Raw genomic sequence first — 26609 nt, 5'->3', positions numbered from 1 at the left:
GAGCTAGAGCATGTTGGCCTAAGCTACAGGCTGCATTAGGGACTTCTGCTTTCTTTGGAGTAGAGATGGCTAAGACCTAGAAAAGTCTTGAGTTTACTTTGCCTGTCATACGCATGGGATATTCATAATCCCACTGGTGTCTGCTGAAGGGTGTAGCAATGAGTGAGGAAGAAACTGACTACATAGAATCCGTACCTGGGAAAAAGAATGGCTGGGTCTGATTAAAGGGGAAGGCCCTGTGAAGCTGTGATTCCTACATAGAATCAGGATGAAAATGTCTGAGGAGCAACAAGCAGAATCCTGGGTGGAGAAACACACATAAAACCTCATCTATAAATCATAGTAATCCTGCCCACAAGTAAAATGAGGATGAATGAACGTCTCCAGCAGGGAAAACCAGATTTTCAGTTACTTTTCCATGGAAGAACTCACTGAGGGAGAGTAAGGGGCAGAAGCATGGGGAGAAGGGGCTATAAATTCCCCCCTTTTTCTCCTCCAAGTTGCTCTGAAGACTGTCCACACTTCCTGCTTTTCTCATAGAATTTGACCTACCACAGTCCGACCATCACTCCATGTGTGCCTGCATGAGGGTCTCTGAATTCCTGGCCATGGCAGTCCCTAAAACATATATGTGGTTGGGACTGAGATATTGAGAATAATATCAGAAAATGTTTTTAGAGTCACCTGAATTCTCTTTTAGAGACAAGGAATCTGTGAACAGTGTGCCAGTCTTCATTGCCTGCCCTTTTTGAGGAAAGGCGAGGGAGGCTGATGGTGGCGGGTGGAGCCAGCTCTCCTCCATGACAGACTGAAGTTTGGGTCAGGAGCCGAGGGCTGCCCCAAGAGGAGTGAGCAAATGACTGTATTGGGAGGAAGAGTGGTCAACTCTTATTCCCTACTTCATAGGTAAGATCATGAAAAATGGACAACTCTGGTTGTGCCACAGAAGAATTAGCTCCGCTTAACACCCTTGGCACAATATCCTAGTCATTTCAGGCGTCTTCAAGGTAATTTTTTTCAGTGCCCTACAGATAAAACGTGTAGGCACAATAAAACGGAGTTTTAAATGTTTGTATTAAAGAGAATTCCCTGAAAGTGCATCATAGATTACCTTGACCATAAAATCAGAATCAGTTAAATTTGAACAAAAATACCATTTTCTTTCTCCTTTGGTTTTTCTACTATGTAAAATGACAATGTCACTTTAATTCACAATAAATAGTGCTCCTCCAAAATGTTTATATGTGAGGGAGAGAATAATTGTGTTTTTTGAACTGAATTTGGAATTTATATATTCCTAAATTGTTTTGAAGAAAAGTTGTTGATAAATTGAAACCAAGCAGCAGCAGCAGTAATAAGAAAACCCATCTTTCCATGGATATGACATAATAGGCTGGGAGACTTCCTTTAGGGGAAAATCAGGTGTGAGGGGGGCAGGGAGAGGAAATCCTCCCAGCCCATTCTATCACTTGCATTTCTGGATGGGTACTGGTTAGAAAACTTCAGGTAGTAAACTGTTTAAAGCAAATACCTCTAGAGGCTTTCGATAGAATATCAACCTCCACCCTTTAATATGATCTAGTTAAAGAGATTGCTGTGGAATTGGGAGCAGCCAAAAATAGGAAGACACTTGGGGTTTTATTTGGTGGGGGGTTGGGCAGGCTGACATCGTGAGGAATGATCAAGATACAAAGGGAGTGTATAAGGAACAGAAGGAAAGGCATTTCATTCAGATATTGAAATGAAACAGTTTGCCTGGATTAAAGTGGTATTATCTTCCACTTCAGGAGAATCCATCTTATTTTTAAAAGTCCTAGGAGCCCTGCTCTGATTTTCAAAGTGTACAGGTTTTGATAGCATGAAGTACTAAACCCACTGGGAATTTTTGAAAATGGAGTATTAAATAGCATTAAGACTATATTACTCATGGAAATGTACTGCATCCCTGTTCTTAAAATCTTTCTTTTTTAAAAAAACTCTGTGCTGAACTTAATGCATTGTTTTCAAACTGAACAGACCTCATGTGGGGGATTAAAGTAGGCTGCAAACTTATTTCACTCGTTACCCACGTTGCTTTCAAATCTGGCATTCAAAGCACGAGGGCATCACATGTTTCTACTTCAAGGCTGCACATACAGGAAACGAAAGCCCCCAACACAGCTTGGTAGCAGAGGATCCAAATCAGGGTAAATTGTGAAAATTATAACGAAATTGCAAAGCATTTGGACAAAGAGGCATGCTAGTCTAATCAGGAAAACAGTGATATTTACTTTTCGATAATGCAGGTTGGAAGAGGAATTGGGGGAGGGAAGCATCACAAATCTCTTTTAATATATTTCTGAACTTGGCAACCTTAACTGGTTTTGTCACATATTTGCAGCTTAAAAAGTATTTGGCTTTTACAACAGCCAAAATAAGTATCCTTTAATCACTTTCAACCTATGAACAGATGGACAAGCAGTGCTTTTATAAATGGAGCATACAAAATACTTCAATATCAGCCAAAACTAATTAGTAGCAATATCTGAACCAAACTCTAAAACTGATTTAGTGTTTAATATATATTACCCTATAAGCATTAGCAGTTGAAAGGAAATTCCCCATTCAAATGTTTGCCAAGCTCAGTGTCTAATGTTCAGACACAATTAACTTACTAATTAACTTATTGTATCTTTTCTCACACGTAATCTTGCTTAATGATTTCTTCTCCCTGAAAACTATTTGATTTCATACCTTGATCATAGATTTGTCAAACTTCAAGTGAAAAAATCAAATTCAGCTATGCAGCCAGCCCTGGTCTTTCTCTTAAGCTTTCTTAGGGTGACTTTAGTAGGAGGTAGCCTGAGGACCAAGCAGGTGGTCTCTTTGTGCTGAAAACTGGCTTTATAATCTAGCCTCTAATGACTCACATTTTTATCTTCATAAAGATTTTCTAGAAGAGTTTTATAGACACTCTTTAGCAGCTAAGAATCTGTAAAAATGAGAATTCTCTCCCTGTCAGAATTGTGTTAAGACATTGTGAAAGAAGATGAATTTTAAAATTACACTTAGAGGGTAAGCAAAGGATAGTTCCTACTGATTCTCTAGTGAGAGGTTGCTTGGCCTCCTTATATTTGACGGTCACAGTGCTTCCTCCATCTCAGTATATATGGTATGGCCTTATTTTTTCAGTATGCTGAAACACACAAAAGAAGAAGAACCTAAAGCCAGTCACCCAAATCGTCCTAATCAATTGGGGATTGGGCATTTCCAAGGCCAACCCTCTGGAAGTAATGACGACTTTGTTCTCTTTTGATTTTATCACATACAAGGCAAGAAAGCTTTGAATTCAGACTGTGCTAATTACAGATTCATGATCTTTGGAAGTCACCTAATTTCTTTTGCATCAATGTGTAAAATCAGGATAGCAACATTTATCCAGTAAAATTATTTTGATGATTAAAGGAGACAGTATATCTGAAGCAAATGTTTAATAAAAAATTGCAGCTACTATTGCTATTAATGGATTCAGTTATTATATGTTTCTTTTATGTTGTATAATGCACATCAATCTATTTCAGAAAATCTGAATAGTATAGAAAATAAGAAACAAATATAGTTGACCATTGGATAATATTAGGGGTTAGGGGGGCTGACCCCCCACACAATAAAAAATTTACATATTGGGGGCGCCTGGGTAGCGCAGTCGTTAAAAGCGACTGCCTTCAGCTCAGGGCGTGATCCCGGCGTTCCGGGATCGAGTCCCACATCAGGCTCCTCTGCTGGGAGCCTGCTTCTTCCTCTCCCACTCCCCCTGCTTGTGTTCCCTCTCTCGCTGGCTGTCTCTGTCAAATAAATAAATAAAATCTTTAAAAAAAAAAAATTTACATATAACTTTTGACTCCCCCCAAACTTAATACTAATAGCCCACTGTTGATCAGAAGCCTTACTGATAATAAAAAGTCAACTGACACATAGTTTGTATATCTATCATATACCGTACTCTTACAGTAAAGTCACCTGGAGAAAAGAAAATGTTATTAAGCAAATCATAAAGAAAATACTTTTACAGTACTGCACTGTATCATAAAAAAATCCTCATATAAGTGGAGCTGCACAGTTCAAATCCATGTTCTTCAGTGGTCAACCTTAATCATTTCTCTTTAATGGAAGATTTTCTTTACAACTTAGTGTTTAATCATGGATTTGCATTTTGTTGGAGATGAATCAGAATCTATGCAGACAGGTCCTAAGCAGGAGTTCCTTGAAAATATTTCTTAGATGCCACCCTTGATTCAGAACCACTGCATTAATAGTCACTAATAATATTTTGGCATGTTTCTTTCTGGTCTTATTTATATATGTCACTTAAAAAATAATGTTGCAATCATATAATGCATATAATTTAAAGTCTTCATTCTCTTAATATTTTTTGGAATCATAAGCATTTTCTTAATTTATTACATAATCTTCATAAATATCACTTTTATGACCTCATAATTTATTGATTGGATATAGCACAATTTACTTAGGTATTTGTTTCTGGATTTCTCCCATCATAAATGAAACTATGGTATTTCCATACATGCAGCTTTTCTACATTTCTTTTTCTCTTAGAGATTAGTCTAGAGAGAATTATGGGCAGGCTTTGTTTTGCTGTGCTTCACTTTATTGCGCTTTGCAGATAGTAGCTTTTTTTTTCCAAATGAAGGTTTGTGGCAACCCTGTGTTGAGCAAGTCCAGTGGCGACATTTTCCCAACAGCATTTGCTAACTTTGTGTGTCTGTGTTATATTTTGGTAATTTTCACAATTTTTCAAACTTTTTCATTGTTATTGTATTTGTTATGGTTCTGTGATCAGTGATTTTTGTTGTTACGGTCATAATTGTTTTGGGGCACCACAGACCACACCCATATGGAACGACAAGCATAATCCATAAACGTGTGTGTTCTGACTGCTCCACCAACTGGCTGTTCCCCCATCTGTCTCCTCTCCTCAGGCCTCTCTATTCCCTGAGTCACAACAGTATTGAAGTCGGGCCCATTAATAACCCAACAACAGCCTCTAAGTGTTCAAGTGAAAGGAAAGGTCGCACATTCCTCACTTTAAGCCAAAAGCTAGAAATGATTAAGCTTAGTGAGGAAGGCATGTCTAAGGCCCAGATAAGCTGAAAAGTAGGCCTCTTGTACCAAACAGCCAAGTGGTGAGTGCAAAGGAAATGTTCTTCAAGGAAATTAAAAGTGCTACTTCAGTGAATACATGAATGGTAAGGAAGCTAAACAGTCTCACTGCTGATATGGAGAAAGTTTGAGTGGCCTGGATGGAAGATCAAACCAGCCACAACATTCCCTTAAGCAAAGCCTAATCTGGCAAGGGCAAAGGCCTAAGTCTCTTCAGTTCTGTGAAGGCTGAGAGAGGTGAAGAAGCTGCAGGAGAAAAGTTGGAAACTAGCAGAGGCTGGTTCATGAGGTTTAAGGAAAGAAGCCATCTCCATAACACAACAGTGCAAGATAAAGTAACGCATGCTGAAAGAGAAGCTGCAGGGTCATCCAGAAGGTCCAGCCAGGATAATTCATGAAGACTACAATGCATACAGACGAATAACAGATTTCCACTGTACATGAAACAGCCTTATACAGGAAAAAGATGCCATCTCGGACTTTCATAGCTAGAGAGAAGTCAGTGTCTGGCTTCAAAGGCTCAGAGGACAGGCTGACTCTTGTTAGGGGTGAATGCAGCTGGTGACTAAGTTGAAGGCAATGCTCATTTACCGTTCCAAAAATCTTGGGATCCTTAGGAATTATGTTAAATCTACTCTGCCCATGCTCTGTAAGTGGAACAATAAATCTTGGGTAATAGAACATCTGTTATAGCATGGTTTACTAAATATTTTAAGCTCACTGTTGAAACCTACTGCTCAGAAAAAAGATTCTTTTCAAAATACTACTGTTCACTGACAATGCACCTGGTCATCCAAGAGCTCTGATGGAGATGGACAATGAGATGAATGTTGTTCTCGTGACTGCTAACACAGCATGCATTCTGCAGCCCATGGGCCAAGGATTAATTTCGACTTCTAAGTGTTATTATTTAAGAATTACATGTTGTAAGGCTGTAGCTGTCACAGATAGTGATTCCTCTGGTGGATCTGAGCAAAGTCAATTGAAAATCTTCCGTAAGGATTCACCATTTTAGGTGCCATTCACCACATTTGTGATTCACGGGAAGAAGTAAAGGTATTGACATAAAGGGGGGTTTGGAAGAAGTTGATTCCAACTCTCATGGATGACTTTGGGGATTCAAGACTTCAGCGGAGGAAGTAACTGCAGGTGTGGTGAAAATAGAAAGAAAACTGAAATTAGAAGTGGAGCCTGACGTTGTGACTGAGCTGTTGCAATCTCATGATAAAACTTGAACGGATGAGAAGTTGCTTCTTATGGATGAGTAAAGAAAGTGTTTTCTTGAAATGGAATCTAATCCTGGTGGAGATATTATGACGATTATGAAGACTGATGAGATGACAACAAAGAATTCAGAATATTGCATAAACTCAGCTAACAATGAATTCAGAATATTGCATAAACTTAGCTAATAAAGTAGCAGCAGGGTTTGAGAAGATTGGCTCCAATTCTGAAAGAAGTTCTCCTGTGGTACATGCTATCAAATGGTATCACATGCTACAGAGAAATCGTTCATGAAAGGAAGGGTCAGTCGATATGAAAAATTTTATCACTGTCTTGTTTTAAGAAAGTGCCAAAGCCGCTCCAACCTTCAGCAGCCACCACCCTGATCAGTCAGCAGCCAGCAATATGGAGGCAAAACCCTGCACCAGCAAAAAGATTACAGCTCACTGAAACCTCAGATGATGGTTGGCATTTTTTAAGCAATACATTATTTTTAAATTAAGGTATACACATTGGTTTTTTTAGACATAATGCTATGGTACACTTAATAGACAACAGTATAGTATAAATAATAACTTCATGTGCACTGGGAAACCCACAAATTCATTTGACTCACTTCATTGCAATATTCACTTTTAGGTATTCATTGTATTGTGCTGGTCTTGAGTTGAACCTGCCAGTATCTCCAAAGTATGTGTGTATCTGTGTTTATCACAGGATAAAAGATGCTTTTCTTTTCCTGACTGTAAGGTAATATGCGTACAATTGCTCATGATTGAGGGGAAGATGAGTTGCCAGTTTGCTTCTCAGCCTTATTTTGTGGTCAGATTGTACTTCTAATTAAGGTTTTGGCAAAATAAGTTTGTTCAGCACTTTTTAGTCAGTATTGTTAACTTGGTATTTTACTGGGCCAGCTTCAGTAACAAAGATAGAATCAGAAATGTTGATTAAAGCATAAAAATGTCTATACTGTATGGTTAGCAAACCTAGAATTATATGATACGAAGGCATTAGTGATTTCTGTTGAGAAGATTGATAGATTCCCTAGTGTCATCATCTTTTAAAGTGATTTTATGTGGCAGAAATATTTTTTTATTGTCATTCTTATATTGAAGTTGGTATTCAGGAATCATCCCATTTTCCTCTTCTAGATTTTACCTACATTATATATAATGCATAAGCTTTCTTTTTCTCTTGTTAATATCTTAAGTTTTCCTAATATTCCTTGTTTGTCCAGAAGTTTATTTTATCTGGTGGGAATTTCTTAGGCAGTGGCAGAGGGACCAGGCTGGTTATTATTTAGGACTTAGTGCCAATAATTTTCACATAATAAGGGAGTCCATGCTCCTAATTAGGAACCATCACATCTAGATAAATGATGTCTACTAAATAAATAAATAAATAAATAAATAAATAAATAAATAAAATCTTTAAAAAATTTGAAAAAATAAAAATCAATTTGACAGTTACAGTATTAGCTTTTGGATAAAAACATAAATATGTGTGTCTGTTATCTGTTGCTATAATAACATCACAAGACTTAGTGGGTTAAACAATAACTGTTATTTCTCATGAGGCAATTCTGATGGTCTAGTCCAGACTCAGCTGATGCCACCCAGGTTCACTTGAGTGGGTACAACTTGTCTGTTCTCCATGTTATCTCTCATCCTTAAGAGGCTTGCTGGCTTGTTCTTCTGTGGATGTAAGGTTCAGAGAATGGAACTGTTCAAGGCCTCTCAGGCACATGCTGAAAATTAGAACAACGTCACTTCCATTGGATTCTTTTTTGGCCAAAGCAATTCACAAGGCCAACCCACATTCATAGGAGGGTAAAGAGATTTTACCTCTTGATTCATGGAGCTGTAAAATGACATTGTGAAGATAGGGATATAAGGAGGCATTAATTGGCCATCAATGCAAGCAACTTAGCACAGGGTGCTTCTAATATATTTATATTAATAGTATTTTGGTTGCTATATATTTAACTTAAGGAGGCAGAAATTTTTTTTAATTAGTTACCTCTTTTCATATTTTGGAATTTGAAAAATAGGGCAGCTCTCAATATACTACTCAGTTAAATAAAACTATGGGTGATGATAGTGAGTTCAAGGATCTTGGGGCTAATCAAGGAAAAGATTTGGCTATGAGGTGGCAGTAGCACATAGCAAGCTATATTTGGACATCATATGGGCAGCTTTACATGAGAGGGGATGTCCCTCATAGCAAAAAACCTTCCAGAGGTAATGACATAGAGCCACCACCCAGAAAGGAAAGAGGGTAAGGGAACTCCCACGGGAGAGGGAAGTCAAAGAGAAGGCTCACATATCTGGGTAGGTCACTCAGCAGCAAGATGGCGAGTCTCTGGATCAGAGAGTTATGAAGAGCTGCAGTGGGCTGGAGTCTTTTACAGCCATAAGGTTTGTCTTATCTATGACTAGCAGATGTTGGTTGCAGTTTTGTGTGATATGCAAAGCAGGTAGGCTCTAAATGGCTGAAACTATACTTTTTTGGGGGAGATATTTAAAATAATTGGATGCCTAAAAATTTTGAGTCTGGAGCCAGCAGGCTTTCAAGTGCTAGCCTGATGTAAGAAGTAAACAACATAGGGGCCAATATGCAAGAATCATCTTTGGTTCATTTCTATAACTGTGTTAAACATACTTTACCATTTTTAGCATCCCTCCTTTTATATAGTGAAGAAGAAAATCTTTGGTGTGGTCTTGCAGCCATCTGGGGGACCTAAAAGATAGGTCAAAACATATCATAATAGTTTTGTTTTTAAGTTTGGGATTTGAACTTGGAGAAAACAATATTGGAGAGAATTGTTAGAGGAGCCAAAGTATGAGCAAAAGTCATAGGTGCCTTTAGAGTACAAAAAAATGCAAAACAGCCATAGTAACATTAAATATTAGGAATAGCAGATTTTACAAGAAGTAGATTAGAAAGAAAAAAATAATTATGATAAAGGGAATATTTTTGTGACATATGTAACTTTTGTTGTCCAGGAAAGCTATATTGAAGGCACTAAATGATTTTTCCTTTAAGAGCAGACTCGATTCAAAACTCAGTCTGTCAGTGTAACAGAAAGTAAATCAAATTCTAATCTTACTCTTTTTGTATACCACTTAAATAACATTTTGCAGTCAAGGATTCACAAGCATTTCTCTGTTTTATGATTGAGCTTATCGAAATTGACTTAACTTGGCCAAAATTCCATATATTTTATAGCTTCTTCTCAAATCCATTATTTGTAAATGTAATTCACTTTACATCAAGCCTTCTATAAATTATTCTTCGACCTCAAATTTCCCTTTCCGTTATTTTTAGCATTCCAGTTATTTAGAGATGTACTATTGATCAGTGTCCATATGTCTAAGGCCTAAGATAAAACTTTTTTTCTTTTTAAGTTGATAAACAGACAATACACATCCATCATTTTACAAACGTGTTTGCATTTCTTCATAATTCTTTTACTTAATATAGTTCTAATCACTCATATTAACTATAGTTTTTAACCAAAATAACTAATTTCAGTTCTCTCTTTCTCTCTCTCTCTCTCTCTCACACACACACACACATACTTTCCACTTTTCACACACTTTGGCTAAGAACTCTGTGACATTCAAGGCAACTTAAGAGACCAGCAGAGCTCTTGTGCTTCAACAATATGCATCACACATCACTTTACAATCATTCGTAGCTCTTTAAGATTTTTTTCTCTCTTCTTGTTAGAACATGGAACTTAGGGTATAAACTTGGCTCACTTGGGTATTTCAATAACAGTTATTTCTTCTGAGGGAAAGGAGAAAAGACAGGAACTCAGAATTCGTTAGATTTCGCTATAGGTCTAGAAACACTGGACAGCCAGTAGTCATTAACATATTATCTTCATTACCAGTTTATGTCTTACATCAAGGCCCATTCATAAAAATTGTTATATTAACCAAACAAAAATCCTCTTAGAAGGCAGAGCACTCTTCTAAGCTATTCAAAATCAATTTTAATTTAAACAAACTGAAAAATCTGCTTTATTTTCTTTGCCTTTTCTGGTAGTTTTGTCTAAATTAGATATTTCCCAGAACACAAAATGATAAAGTTTTGACTCAATCTGAAAAACTTTTCTCAAGAGAGAGAATGAGAGAAAGAACCAGCCATAGATACAAAAGAGCTGCAGTTACAAGAACATTGTACAAAGCTAACTTTTCCTTTGCAAGGAGAGTAAGGACTTTTTTTCATTTATACACACAAGCACAAAGAGAATGAACAGCCTTAGTTCTACATCCTTAGCTATAGTTTAAAAATAAATATGGAACACAGTTTTCTGTGCCCGAGCAAATTTCACTCCTCAGTTGTGGTTACTTGGGAGTAGGAATGTCAGCAAGTCCAAAAAGATCTCTAAGGAATACTTGTTATGAGGGGCGCCTGGGTGGCACAGCGGTTAAGCGTCTGCCTTCGGCTCAGGGCGTGATCCCGGCGTTATGGGATCGAGCCCCACATCAGGCTTCTCCGCTATGAGCCTGCTTCTTCCTCTCCCACTCCCCTTGCTTGTGTTCCCTTTCTCGCTGGCTGTCTCTATCTCTGTCGAATAAATAAATAAAATCTTAAAAAAAAAAAAAGGAATACTTGTTATGAAAGTCTCTTGAAATGGAGCTGATCTTCATTCTAGTGGGAACAAAATTGTCTCAGATATTTTTAGCTATACTGGTGTTCAAACAGCATGTAATACAAGGCATATCATAAGCTTCAAGGCTCACAGTAAAGACAAATGGAAAAGACTGAGCTGGGATTCCCTGTCATCCACCATCTACCACCAAACCGAGACTAGATGGCTGGGTGAAATAATCAAAATCAGACTACCAACATTTCAGTCACCAAGGAAAGAAAAATAATGTCCATTGTACAAAGTAGAACATGACTCCTCAAGAACCAGCCTACTGCAGACGTCAAAATAAACTCAGAGGGAAAAAATACAGGAACAGAGTCATGATATTGACTCTGAGAATTAAGAAAGTTGGGCCTAGGATCCAGAAATCTATATACAGTCACTTTTTAGGGCAAGACTCAGTTCTGGGTATGTGAATCGGTTTAGGCATCTCATTGGAATTTCAGCTGTGAAACCCACAGAAACAAAAGGAATTAAGAAGAAAAAAAGGATTTTTATATGCTAAAAGTTGCAAGGAAACTAGACTTTGAACTTTGGATGACTTAGAAAAAACTGACTACCATATAAAAAATATAACATATATAAATGGAAAAAGCAGACACAAGATTACCAAGATTAGTCTGTCTGTGTATAGTAGGAAGTCTGTAGTATTCTCACATTCATCATCACTGCAAGGGCCATCCACATGTCAGGGCTTGTCGTGGTTTCCATTGTGGTCGCTTGCTCCTGTGATCCTGTAGTCCACGACCTTAACACCACACTACCATGTCTTTGGATTGAGAGCCTTTGGAAAGTAAAATCACTTTTCAGATGATTGGTAAGCAGGATATCAGTGCCAAATAATTTTGATGTAGTCTATTTTAAAATAGCTTCTAGGATAGGAAAGCTATTTCGACTAACTTGCTCTGTCATATGAAAATATTTTGTTCCTTAAATATTATATATTACTCTTTTGCATAGTTATGGATAAGCTTTGACAAATTTCTTTCTTTGGATTCCCTTTCTTCATGAGGTTCATTTTATATACGTTATATTGATTCTGGCACATTCAAACTTCTTTGGAGAATCCTATTGACATGTTCAGGTGATGTATATGAAATCTATGTACAAATTATATTGCATTTCCTATTTTAATACATTTATGATTGAAATGAATTTAAGACTTTTCAAAAGTGATTATTTTTCTTGTTAACTATAGTAAGAAAGTTTTATATTTTATTTTTAGGGTAAAGTCTATCCTAAGTAAAAGTGGTAAACTTGACAATAAAGTTAAACGAATTGGACCACACATAGAAATCTTCCAAGTGTTCCGGGAAAGGACCAAATTTGTAAATACCAAAAAAGTAGTTAGAATGGTCATCATCATGCAGGCCTATGTCAGAGGATGGCTTGAACGCAAAAGATTGCAGAGAATAATGATCAAGGTAAAGCATTTGATAAATATGATGTGTATAAATTTTCTTATGTAGATTTTAAATTAATCGAGTTTTGTATGGTCACCTGGTCAATGTGTCTATGGTTTTTCTAAATAAAGTTCTGACTACATTCTTTTCATTGAGAAAATGTTTTGAATTATCTACTCTGCTGACAGTTTCAGATTTGGTCATACTGGAGAATCTGAACAAAAGGCCTGGTTTATCCTTAACCCAATAGTTCTGGGACCACAATTATTCTAAGGCCGGGACCACCTGTCCTTGTACTAATCTCGTTTCAACTTTTTGCTGTTTATTGCCTGTATAAAGCAACTTTCTTCCACTTCCCACAGTCCTGGATACTCTGGTACAGCATAAACATTCAACTCAAAAAGAATTATAGACACACACACACACACTCAGACACCCCTGAGCGACTTGCATAAGCACCAGTCTAGACTTTTAAAATAAATATCTAGGATCTATTTTGTCTGGCAACCATTAATTTATTCTTCCGTATATATGAGTATGTTTATGCTTTGTTTTGTTGGTTCGTTTGTTTTTAGATTCCACATGTAAGTGAAGTCATACAATATTTGTCTTTCTCTGCCTGACTTATTTCGTAAGCATAATACTCTCTAGATCCATCCATGTTGAAAATGGCAAGATCTCGTTCCTTTTTATGGATGAATAATATTCCATTGTAGCTGTCTGTCTATCTATCTATCTATCTATCTATCTATCTATCTATCACATCTTTATCCACTTATCTATTGATGGATATTTAGGTGGCTTCCATATCTTGGCTATTGTAAAGCTTCACTAAACATAAAGGTGCATATATCTTTGAATTGCTGTTTTAATTTTCTTCAAAAAAATACCAAGAAGGGAATTAATGAATTGTATGGTAGTTCTGTTTTTAATTTTTTGAGGAATATCCACAGAATTATCCATAGCAGCTGTACCAATTTACATTCCTACCAGTAATGCACAAGGGTTCCCCTTTGTCCTCACCAATACTTGTTATTCCTTATCTTTTTGATAGTAGCCATTCTGACGGGTGTGAGGTGATATCTTATTGTGGTTTTGATTTGCATTTCCCTGATGGTTAGTAATATTGAGCATCTTTTCATGGCTCTATTGACCATCTGTATGTCTTCTTTGGGAAAACATCTATTCAAGTGTACTCTGCCCATATTTTAATTGGATTTTTTTTGATACTGAGTTGTATGAGTTCTTTATATATTTTGAATGTTAACTCCTTACCTGATATGTCATTTGCAAATAATTTCTGCCATTCATTAGGTTTTTTTTTTTTTCATTTTGTTGATGGTTTCCTTTTGCTGTGCAACAGCTTTTTAGTTGGAGGTGGTCCTGTTTGTTTATTTTTGCTCTTTTTGTCCTTGCCTGAGGTGAAAGATCTAAAAAAGGACTGCTAAGACCAATGTTCCAGAGCTTACTACCTGTGTTTTCTCCTAGGAGCTTTATGTTTTCAGGTCTCATTTAAGCCATTAATACACTTCGAGTTTATTTTTGGTTTTGGTGTAAGAAAGTGAACCAGTTTCATTCTTTTGCATGTAGCTGTCCAGTTTTAATAACATCATTTACTGAAGAAACTGTCTTTTCATCACTGTATATTCTTACCTCTGTTATCACAGAATACTTGACTTTATAAATGCAGGTTTATTTCCGGGCTGTTTATTCTCTTCCATTGATCTATGTGTCTGTTTTGATCACTATAGCTTTGTAGCATAGTTTGAAATCCTGGACCATGATACCTCCAGCTTTGTTTTTCTTTTACAAGATTATTTTGGTTATATGGAGTTGTTTTGGTTCCATACGAATTTTAGGATTTTTCTAGTTCTGTGAAAAATGCAACTGGTATTTTGACAGGGATGTCAATGAATTTATAGATTACTTTCAGTAGTATGGACATCTTAACAATATTAATTCTTCCAATCCATGTACATAGTATGTTTTTACAATTATTCCTGTCATCTTCAATTTCTTTCATCAATGTCTTATAATTTTCAAAGTACAGTTCTTGGTTAAATTTATTTCTAGGTATTTTATTCTTTTGGATGCACTAGTAAATAAGATTGTTTTCTTAATTTCTCTTTCTGATAGCTTGTTATTACTATAAAGAAACATAGTATATATCTATATATTGATTTTGTAGCCTACAACTTTACTGAATTCATTTATTAAACCTAATAGTATTTTGGTGGAGTCCATGGTTTTTTATATATAGTATCATGTCATCTGCAAATAGTGATTTTACTTCTTTTCCAGTTTGGAATCCTTTTATATCCTTTTCTTTTTTTCCTAATTGCTGTGTCTAGGACTTCTGATATAATGTTGAGTAAAAGTGGTGGGAGTGGACATCTTTGTTTTGTTCCTGATCTTAGAGGAAAAACTTTTGGCTTTTCATTATTGAGTATGATGTTAGCTCTAAGTTTGTTACATATGACATTTTTATTAGTTGAGGTGTGGTGCCTCAATACCCATTTTATTGAGAGTTTTTATCATAAATGAATGTTGAATTTCATCAAATGCTTCTTCTGCATCTGCTGAAATGATCATATGTTTTTATCCTTCATTTTATTGCGGTACATCATGCTGATTGATTTATGGATGTTGAAACATTCTTGCATCTCTGGAATAAATTTCACTTGATCATGGCATATGATCATCTTAATGTATTCTTGAATTCAGTTTGCTAGTATTTAGTTGAGGATTTTGGTATCTATGTTCATCAGGGACACCGACCTGTGACTTGTCTTGCCTTTTCTTTTCTTTTCTTTTCTTTTCTTTTCTTTTCTTTTCTTTTCTTTTCTTTTCTTTTCTTTTCTTTTCTTTCTTTCCTTCCTTCCTTCCTTCCTTCCTTCCTTCCTTCCTTCCTTTTCTTGTGATGTCCTTCCCTGGCTTTGGTATCAGGGTAGTACTGGCCTTCATAAAATTAGTTTGGAAGTGTTCTTTCTTTCAATTTTTTGGAAGAGTTTGAGAAGTATAAGTATTAAATCTACAATAATAGTAGGGGACTTTGACACCACACTTAATGTTAATGGTTAAATTATGCATATGGAAATTAATAGTGAAACATCATCCTTAAATGACAGATTAGATGGTTTTAATAGCTGTATGCAGAACATTCCATCCAAAAAGAAGCAAAACATACATTCTTCTTAAGTGCACATGCAACATTCTACAGGATAGAGCACATGTTGGACCACAAAACAAGTCACATTAAATTTAAGAAGATGGAAATCATATCAAGCATGACCATTGAATGATATGACACTAGAAATCGATTATAAGAAGAAAAAATAGAAAAATCACATATATGTAGAGATTAAACAACAGGCTACTAAACAACCATCGGTTCAACAAAAGAATCAAAGGAGAAATTTTAAAAATACCAAGAGACTAATGGAAATGGAAATGTGACATATCAAAATCTATGGGATGCCGCGAAAGCAATTCTAAGGGGTAATTCATAGTAGTACAGGCCTACCTCAAAAAAAAAAGAGAAAAATCTCAAATTATTTAATTTTTCACTTAAAGGGACTAAAAGAAGAAATGAAGCCCAAAGTTAGTAGAAGGAAGGAAATAATAAAGATCAGAGTATAAATAAGTGAAATAGATACTAAAAAGACAATATAAAAAGTCAATGAAACTAAGAGCTTGTTCTTTAAGAAGATAAACAAAAAATCGACAAATGTTTACTTGGACTTAGCATAAAAAAGAAGGGACTCAAATAAATAAAATCAGAAATGAGAGAACTTACAACTGATACCATAAAAATACCAAGAGTAAGAGACTTCTGTGAACAATTATACACCAACAAACTGGACGAAATAGAAGAAATGGTAAATTCCTACAAATACACAATCTTTTAAGATTGAATCAGGAAAGAATAGAAAATATGAATAGACCAATTATTAGTAAGGAGATTGACTCAGTAATAAAAAACCTCCCAAAAACTAAAAGTCCAAGACCAGATGGCCAAACACTCAAAGATTTAATACCTATATTTTCAAACTCTTCCAAAAAATTGAGAGAATGAACACTTCCAAACTCATTTATGAAGCCAGTACTACCCTGATACCAAAGCCAGAGAAGGACATCACAAGAAAAAGAAAGAAAGAAAAAGTCATAGGCCAGTGTCCCTGATGAACATAGATCCCAAAATCCTCAACTAAATATTAACAAACTGAAATCAATAATACGTTAAGATGATCATATGCCATGATCAAGTGAAATTTATTCCGGGGATGCAAGAATGTTTCAACATCCATAAATCAATCAGCATGATGCACCACATTAATAAAATGAAGGATAAAAAGCATATGATCATTTCAGTAGATGTAGAAGAAGCATTTGATGAAATTCAATATTCATTTATGATAAAAACTCTCAATAAAATCAGTATAAAGGGACCATACCTTATCTCTGTTTCATTTAGGTCTTTTCTGAGGTTTTATTTTGTGCTTTCATTTGGAACATATTCATCTATTTCCTCATTTTACTTGACTCTCTGTTTGTTTCTGTATATTAGGTGAAATAGTTACCTTTCCCAGTCTTTAAGGTGTAGCTTTGTGTAGGTGATAAAACTTCTCATTGAACCTTGCCTTAGCTCTTAGTTGTTTTTTGAACCTTTGTGATTGTGTAAGCAGCATGATTAATTTCCGATGGGTCCCCATTACTGAGGGTGTGCCAAGTCCTGTCAGTGTCCCAAGGTGAGGGATCTCCTTTAGCACCAAGTTTCAGGCTGATTGGAAGCCTGACCCTCAGGCAGCAGCTTTTAAAGTATGCAATTATATACAGTCCTGTGGGGCTACAACTGTAAATCCTACTGACCTCCAGTTCAGAAAATCTAGAGGATTCCCCTGAGTGATAGTTGCAAAAATTGGGGCTCCAGGGGAATATATAATCTCCTTTTTGGGAAATATTGTTGAGCAGTAGTGAGGCCAAGTAAGTGTGCAAGGCTGATGTCTCCTTGCTCATTTTCCCTGAGAGTGCTTCTGTAGCCTCTAGATGTGTTGCGATCCTGAAGCCTATCCTTTAGGCTGAAGCTCTGGGACAAGTAAGTGTACCTTAGTTACAGGAAGGCTGGGGGTGTGTTTCAGTCTGCTGATTATGGTAGTCTGGGGGTGGTAATCTGCCAAGAGCTGTCTTTTCAATTACAGCCCTGTGCTGCCCAGGCACGCAAACCTTCTTGGCCTCTAGGGCCAGGCAACCAAGGGGCATCCCCTGTGTGGATTGTGCACACTCGCTGACTTTAGCAAGGTAGGTGAAAAGTGTAGGGGGCAGGGCACACTCATTAGCTTCAGCAGGGCTGTGGGAAAATGCTTCGGTTGCATTCTCCTGTGGGAGAATGTCATGGTCACTTGCACTTGCTGGCCCCAGCCAGGGAGTGGAGCAGTATGCAACCACCCGTGCTCACAGGCTTTAGCAAGGAACTGGCAGAATGTTGTGACTACTCACACTCATGGGCCCCAGCCAGTGCCACCAGTGTTCACCCCCACCAGCCTTAGCAAGGCAGCAGAATGGCACTAAATCTGCACATACCTGCCTGTGCTAGCTGGGTTGGGGGAGAGTACAAAAATGGCATCTGCCACTGTGTCCATCTCTGAAGAAAGTCCCAGCTGTCCCCTACCCCTTGCCTTAAAATTAGCAAATGAATTCCTTTCACATATAGTCTAGGTGCTTTTCAAACTTAATTTTGTCCTGGGTCCTGGGATGAGTGAGACTGTAGGTGAGCCTTTTAGACGGAGAATCTCAGTTCCCTACAGCCCTTTGTGTCCCTTGAATGTAAGCCCTGTTGGTTTTCCTTCCCATCTCGATATGGTCCTTTTATCCTTTGTTGTAGAAGAGCAGTTCTGCTAGTTTTCTTTTTCAGAGGGAATTGTCCATATGTAGCTGTGGTTTGGTGTGTTTATAGAAAGAGGTGAGTTCAGGACCTTCCCATGCCGCTATCTTGAACCACCTTCCTGTACTACCTATATTGATGAACTATTCCACCACCCATGTCCAGGTTATACCTGGAATTTTCTTAGACTCTTTCAACCTCCTCACTTCCGTATTCAATTGATTATCACCATAACATTTCTTGCGTTGCTCTTCCTCTCCTTGTTTCTTGCCAGAGCTTCTATTTATCATCCCTCACATGGAGAACTACAGTTGTCTCCTAATTATTCTCCTTGCTGCTTACCCCCAATCTGTCACATGCAGTTAAGGAAATTTCACTCTGATTGCCTTATTCCATTTCTTATAATCTTTTAATGGCCCCATATTGCTTATAGGAGAAAGTATGAATTTTCTAACATAGTACACATGACCTCCCTGGTCTGGCACTTGCCCACTGTCCATCTTCATCCCATGTTACTTCCTCACTAATGCCCTGTGCTCTAGCAAAGCCCAAATTCTTTAATTCCCTGTTTGTTTCCTGTTATATCTTATGTTTTAATGCTGTTCTCTTAAGCTGGAATACTCTTCCTCCCTTATCTTTGGATAAACTCCCAACTCATCTTTCAAGATCTTTCTTAAATACATGTGCTAAGACATTGTCCCTGGTCCATCAAGCAGAAATGATCTCTGTATTCTTTTGGTTATTATTGTGCTCATGTTATCTATATTGTGATCTTTTATTTACATGTATGTCACAGGCAATACGAGTAAGTGACTTATTTGGGAGTACATACTCATTATCTTCAAATATATATAACAAATTATAACACCACATTGCTTTTTGACACATAATATACAATCCTATTTTAACTATTTGCACTTATTATCTGCTTTTGTCTTGTTTATTTAGTTGTTTGTATTTGTTTACATGGTTTCTGTTTTGTTTTCTACTGTGTTCAAATGGCTAGAATAGTGCTTGGTACATGGTAAGTATTCAACAAATATCTATTGAATAGATGAATTAATTCAACAAAATGTAGTTATAGAAATTTATCAGGGTACTCTAATGATTCACATTTGTATACAGAGAGAAATAATGTGGATGTATATGTGTAAATATATAATATAGAAAATATGTATCATATGTATACACATATATATGATTATGTGTTTATATTATTTAATTTAATTATAGCATTTCCTGCTATTGAAGAAAATTGTAGAGTTATTCATCACCTCTGGGAGAAAAATGAGTCTAGTAAACTTAGAGAGCAAGAATGGGCCCAAGGTCATGGTGAAAGGGAGATACTGACAAGGAAAATGTTGAATTTCTATGTAGAGGTAGAATTTGAAATGAAAAGAATGGGAAGCACTTTTAAAGACTTGGAGTCAATATAAACTAGATTGTTGACTTTGATTTGGTTATAAAATTTGTTATGATCATTGCTTTTCTTTTTTATTCTATCACTGGTATGGTGCTTTGTATGTTGGATGGCTGCTCTGTTTGTATGGTTAATGTTGTCTTGCCTGCTGTTGAACAGCTAGTGCAGCAGGCCTGTAATGCATACATTGTCAGGTTCCAGGACTGTACCTATGTTGTTGGGGGAATTCTTGATAGACTTTCTGCTCTAGAGGCTGCACAGCAAATCACTGGATAATTGTCAGCATCATGGCAATCCCTCTGCTGGAAAACTTCCATAGTCATATTGTTTGGCTGCCGCTTCAGAGCTTGTATTTGTGGGCAGTGTCTACTAGAATGTCACTTTGAATTACCTCAAGAGACCGTACAATTTCCATCATTTCCTGTGAAATACTCCAGTTTGGGTTTATTTAGAAATAATGAAGCAACACTGAACTATCATATCAGTCACAACAGTACCACAGAGATCGCTGCATTTAACTATCAGCATTATTTATTTCCACCATTTGAGGTATCCTTTTCCTTTTAAAAACTCGGTGTTATTTGTCTGCATGTGTTTTGAAATAAGTAATAGTGGTCTAAAAAAGCCCCAGTTAAGGTACAGAAACAGTATTTTTTCTCACTGTGATGCCTCTAAGATCTTACTTAATTTCAGTATTTTTCTCTGAATATTTATAATTTAAATTTTTAAATTTCAGTCTTAAATTGATATATTCATTTGCTGTTTGCCCCAAATACTGAAATTCTAGGGCATTTGAATAGCTCATGGTTGCAATAAGAAAGCGTTCAAAATCCTCTTTGAATAAATATTTGTTGAATAAATAAACTTGGAATGTTTCTGGAAAATCGGAGTTTAAAGGTTACCATAGCAATAATCCCAGGCATAGGCCAGTGGTCTTTAACCTTTTGGAGGTCACAGAATCCTTTGAAAATTTGATAAGTACGTATTTCCCCTCATCTCAAAAACACAAAACGGAAACAATAAGAAAATCCTGAAGCCCATCCGTGGCCCCGATGGCACAGGTGACATTGAACAGAAAAGTTGTATTACATAAATGTGTTAGTTCCCAGGTGCCAGGAGAACTATGTTCATTTATTGAAGACTGCTTAAAAATTTTTTTGATAACAGTTACTATGTAATGGATCCAGTTTCTTGCCTGGTGTGTGATCTCGTAGAGCATATATATAGTCTAGGGAGACATGCAGATAACTAAAAGAAGTCTTAGGTGGTATTGGAGAACTTAGAAAGACCATTTAATCCAAAAGGCTGTGTCTGGTGTGGGGCTTGGATAGTGTCAATACATTAAGATCCAGAAAGTGAGGGGTAGTTTTATTTTGTCAGGTAGACCAATAGGCTGAGAGAGTTGTAGGCACAGTGAAAAACAATATCAATGACTGTAAGTGAGCTAGGACATTGAGGGACTGAGAGTTGGTTGGGAGAATAGTAGCAGTAGGGGAAGCTGAGATAGCAGTCAGATTAAGCATGTTCTTAAAAACCATGCTAAGGACAATTATTATGTGGATTCACTCATTTATGGAACATAAGAAATAGGAAGATCAGTAGGAGAAGGAAGGGAAGAATGAAGGGTGGGTAAACAGAAGGGGGAATGAACCATGAGAGACTGTGGACTCTGGGAAACAAACTGAGGGCTTCAGAGGGGAGGGGGGTGGGAGACTGGGATAGGCCGGTGATGGGTATTAAGGAGGGCACATATTGCATGGTGCGCTGGGTGTTATACGCAAATAATGAATCATGGAACATGGCATCAAAAACTGGGGATGTACTGTATGGTGACTAATATAACAAAATAAAAATTATAAAATAAAAAGAAATAAAAAGGCATTGCCAAGTCCCCCCCCCCCAATAGTGTATTAACTATTCTGAAAAAAACAACAAAACAAACAACAACAACAACAAAAAACATGCTAAGGAGTTTATGCTTTTACTTAGTATATGGGAATGGATGACTTTAAAGCAGATCAGTGACATTAATAGATTTACCTTTTAGAAAAATTACTGACTCTGGGCAGTGAATTGGGGGAAGAGGGTGACAGAATTAGAGGGAGGACAACTAGTATGCTTTTTCAATAATTTGGTGTGTGATAATGGTGGCTTGAGCTCTGGCTGGAGAGATGGGGCAGAGGCAGGACATTGGGTTTGAATGGATGTGAAGATAAGGTAGAGGGGGGAGTCAAGAACAGTTCCTTAGTTTTTGGGCTTTCTGTCTTGGGCAACCTGGTGGATGGTTGTGAAATACAGAATTTAAGAGGAAGGACAGGTAGGATCAGGGAGGAAAGAAAAAGAGATAGAGTCCAGTTTTCAACACTGATTTTGAACTACCCTTGGGAAATCATGGAGATGTCTGGGAGGCAGTTGAATGTATGGGTCCAAAACTCAGAAGGAAGATTGGGCCATAAGGAAACATTTAGACTTCATCAGTAGTTCTTAAATTCTTTTCCACCTTAACACGCTTGAGGAAGACAATAAAACCTTCCACTCACAAGAGTAGCCCCATTTAGCAGTGATTCTCATGTTATCTCTGAGAAAACTCTTTACTCAGGTGACTGGATGTCCCCCTTCATTCAGGTCTGTGTACATTGTTAATTATCAAAAAGCCTGCTCCATACTACCTTATTAAAAAAGAACATCCAGTCTGTTCACTCCCTGTTCTATTTAAAAGTCTTCAAACCACTTACTGCCACCCAACACATAGATATTTGTTTATTGGATTACCGTTCCTTCCATTACAATGTAACTCCTTGAAACAAGAATTTTGCCTTTTCTGTTCATTAATCTGTTCACAAAGTCTAGAACATTCCTGCTATATATAAGGTTCTTAATTAATTAATTAAATTATACAAATTAAGTATATAAATTAAATAATTTTCAACATGATAGAGGATTATAATAGCATATTTGTATCAGAGGATATGAAATTTGAACATTTTTTTCTAAATATTTTGATTCAGCTCCCTGACCAAGGATGACTTCCTATACTCTGCCCCCATTTGTAGATTTGAGATCATTATTAGTGATACTAACTGGAGTCATGGGAGTCAATGTATTGTCCAGGGAGAGTATATAGAGTAAGGAGAAAAGCATGTAAAGGGAAAGATCAGTGTTCAAGGGGAAGACAAAAGATGAAGAATCCAGTAACAGTAAAGCAATAGCCAGAGAGATAAGAAAAAAACCAGATTATGCTAGATCAAGGAAATTCAGAGGTCATTTGCTGAGAGTGAGCATTTAGAAGGTGAGTTTGAGAAAGAAGGTGGAGTCACTAGTCTCCAATGCTGCTAGGAATGAAAGTCTAGACAGAATTTTCTGTCTTTACAACAGTTAGTTCATGGATGACCTTGGCAAGTTTTAGTGGAGTGATGTGCAGAAAGCAAGGAAGTGGAAACATCTAGCTTAGGTAAATATGAGACACTATGAGGTTTAGGGAAAGATAGTTTACAATGGAAAATAATTAAGTACATTTAAATGCTTATTGCAAAAGCCAACAAGAGGGGAATGTTGATGATATAAGAGACATGAGGATAGTCATAATAGAAGGCTAAGAATATTGGGGGGGGGTTGTTTATAAGACACCTGGCAGGATTAGCCTTAGGTAAGAGACATGTTTCTCTGCTGTAGGACCAAAGGATGTTGCTGAGTGGTTAGATTTAGTGATAGGAAGTTGAGATAACAATAATCTAATGCTTTCCCCTTGGTGAAGTAGGGGACAAGGTCATTTGCTGAGAGTGAGCATTTAGAAGGTGAGTTTGAATGTTTGAGGAGATTGAGTTTCTACAGAAAATTACAAAAAGAGAGATGCCTAGAAAAACACAGGTGAATTTTCAGGCCACTTTGAGAACCTAGGTGAGGTTGGTGATCAAGAATTGAAGTGGTACCATTCCTCTAAGTTGTATAATTATCTTTACTAGCTATGAAAAGTAGGAGAGTTAACAAAACTTGTCTAAAGTTACACATCCACCCAGTGGCATAGTTGAATTTTGAGCATCAAACCTAAGTCTGCCTGGTTCCAGACACTTTAAAACATTAGATCAGGGCACCTGGGTGGCTCAGTTGGTTAAGTGTCTGCCTTTGGCTCAAGTCAGGATTCCAGGGTCCTGGGCTGGAGTTCCACATTGGGTTCCCTGCTCAGTGGGGAGTCTGCTTCTCCGTCTGCCGCTCCCCCCTGCTCATGCTTGCTCTCTCTTTCTCTCTCTCTCTCTCACAAAAATAAATAAAATCTTTTTTAAAAAAATAAAACATTGGACCGTTCTGGTAACAACGAATTCAATGATTGTTGCAAAATGGTAGAGTCTTTTCTCAGGTCAGGCTCAGCATAGACTTTGGAGTGTCCTGCCAAAAGCCAAAATTAGGTTAAAACACCCTTCTGACACCACAGAGCCAATTGGGGTTGCTCACATCAGGGAGCTGATGCAGAGAGCCACAGCTGTATTGATACACAGGAGCAGCAGTTGTGTGGCAATCAGAAGCTGCTGCTTAAACTTTGCAGAGGCGCATGGGAGGAAGACGGTTCAGTGATACCATTAAGCATGAGCTTCAGGTATATTAATAATCATCCTGATCAAGATCCATGTGAGTGGCAGGTGACACCGAAAGAAGAACCTGAAGAGAGAAGAACCCAACCCAGGAGAGAGACATTTGTTTAGCTACATGTGTGTGGCTAAGGGCTTCACTAAGTCTTTAGTGGGTGGGGAAATGAAATCAAAAATCACACTTAACATTATTTGTGGCTTGTATACTTGTGTGTTCATGTATGTGTGTGTAAGATAACAATTCAGAATATTCACTCCTTATTTCATTGGGTTTTAGTTTAGGTGTAAAAGCCTAAACTAGGTTTAAAAACCTTTTCCTGCTTTGTTTTAATAAGTTGTATAAAGACCCTTTTGGATAATGTCATATGTAAGTGTTTAGACAAGGTTAGACTTCAGTTAATGTGTGTGGGCAAGTTATCTGCTTATATGTCTAAATATCATTTTTTAAAAGTTAGAAAGTCAAACTGTGGAACAGCATTTGATATTGCCCCAGTGTTAAAACAAACTCAACGTGTAAAGATCTCTTATAAACTGATAAGAAACACACTATAATAATAATAGAAGACATATGTAAAAGACATGAACTAGTACTTTACTGTAGGAGAATGGCAAATAAATATGAAAAGAGAGCACTCTGGCTAGTAATTAAAGAAATTAAGCCCCACTAAGTGTCATAAGGTAGTGGAATTCTCCAAACAAGCAATCCATTCATTACTTTTTTAAAACAAGACATGACCATATCAAACAAAAGGCAGTCTGAAAATGCATACTAGAAAAATTTTTAAACATTGATGTGTGATAAGTATGATACATTTACCGTGTAAGTCAACATGGATTGGAAAATTATAATTACTAATTTGCACTGAGTCTTTTATATTCCAATATTGCTTTTCTAATAAATTCTATCTTGAGAAATGTTTAGAAATGTGGCGAAAGATTTAAATACTGAGATGTACATAGCACCATAGTGGAGGCATATTTCCATGCAGAGGACTGCCAGAGAGGCACACTATTGGAAGAACCATGCAGATGGACCCTTATAGTTTTCTCCCACTCAACTTCTTTAAACATGAAAACCTTGATAGCCTTCTGAATGCCTCAAATATGAGGAGTCCCCCAAAAGACAGGTTCTGTCCCCAAAAGAGATTTTATTAAATTTGGAGGGAAAGACTCTCCAATTGGGTTGATGGCTGGTTCTCTTAGCAAATGTCAATCATCCATATAGGAAACACACTCCAACCAGGGCCCTTTTGGCTCATGTTCTAAGGGCACAATGAAAACATTGCTTGATTCTTAATTATAAGCAAAAGAAACCTACTAACAGATTTAAGCAGAAAGATATTGATTAGAATATTGGGCAGAGGTCTGGAGAACTAAGTTCAGAAACGTGAAGGTATGATGAAGGCTAGATAGCTCTCAGGACTCCAACCACATCCTGCATAGAAAGAGTCTAGTGCAGATACTGAATCCTGGGTATCCCTGCCTCCACGAGTGCTGCCCTTGAAAAACAGATATTGCTACCACAGTTACTATACCACACAAATAGATTTACCACTGTTTTGCTTACTTAGCATTACTAGTTTCAATTAAAAAATCTGGTGCTGATGTAGATAACGAACAAAGCTTCTACAGAGGAAACTTGGTCATTAGTATCTGATATGTGGCTTCAAACTGTGGGAAGTTTGTTCTGCTTCCCACTGAAATTCATATGTTAGGAATGCTCTACCAATGTTACCAGTGTGACCAATTCATTATTTTTTCTAAAAGCAACAAGAACCTATTGAATAGAAAGCAGATTGAAAATACATTGGGAAATGTTAGTAAATGTTGAAGGAGATGTACTAGGAAAGAAATCAAAACAAAAATTCACAGAATGCATGAAAAACACTAAATTCAAATAAATTAAGAGGAGTATAATGTATAATTAAAAGTGTGGGCCCTGGAGTGTCCTTGTTTTGGTTTCAAAACCGATTTTGCAACTTGCTAACTTACTAGCTACAACAAGCAACCATCCAATACCTGGGAAAGCTATTTAAAGATTTTTTGCTTCAGGTTTTTCACTTGTAAAATAGTACACAAAACACGTCAAAAGAAAGAAGACTCAGAAAAATTCATGGACTTAAATACATTCTTTAAAAAATAATGAAAATAGATGAATTAAGCCTTTAATTCAAAAAGTCAAGAACAGGAAAATAATCCTTTAAAATGGAATTAATAAAGATAAGTAGAGAAATTAATGAGCTAGTAAATGTAAAATGTAAAAATAATTGAATTG

General features: G+C 36.8%; 1 protein-coding gene across 1 annotated transcript in view; it reads left to right on the top strand.

Annotated features, from left to right (window-relative positions):
- IQCM (IQ motif containing M) overlaps nt 1-26609 on the top strand; it is a 329322-nt gene that overhangs the window by 135899 nt on the left and 166814 nt on the right. Inside the window, 1 exon segment of the mRNA XM_040625471.1 lies at nt 12273-12471. Coding sequence (XP_040481405.1) covers nt 12273-12471 — 199 coding nt within the window.

The sequence above is a fragment of the Ursus maritimus genome, unplaced genomic scaffold (assembly GCF_017311325.1).
Source record: "Ursus maritimus isolate PB19 unplaced genomic scaffold, ASM1731132v1 scaffold_11, whole genome shotgun sequence".
In the NCBI taxonomy this organism is placed as follows: Eukaryota; Metazoa; Chordata; class Mammalia; order Carnivora; family Ursidae; genus Ursus; species Ursus maritimus.
The sequence above is the reverse complement of the archived record's forward strand: the minus strand, read 5'-3'. Positions and strand labels throughout refer to the sequence as shown.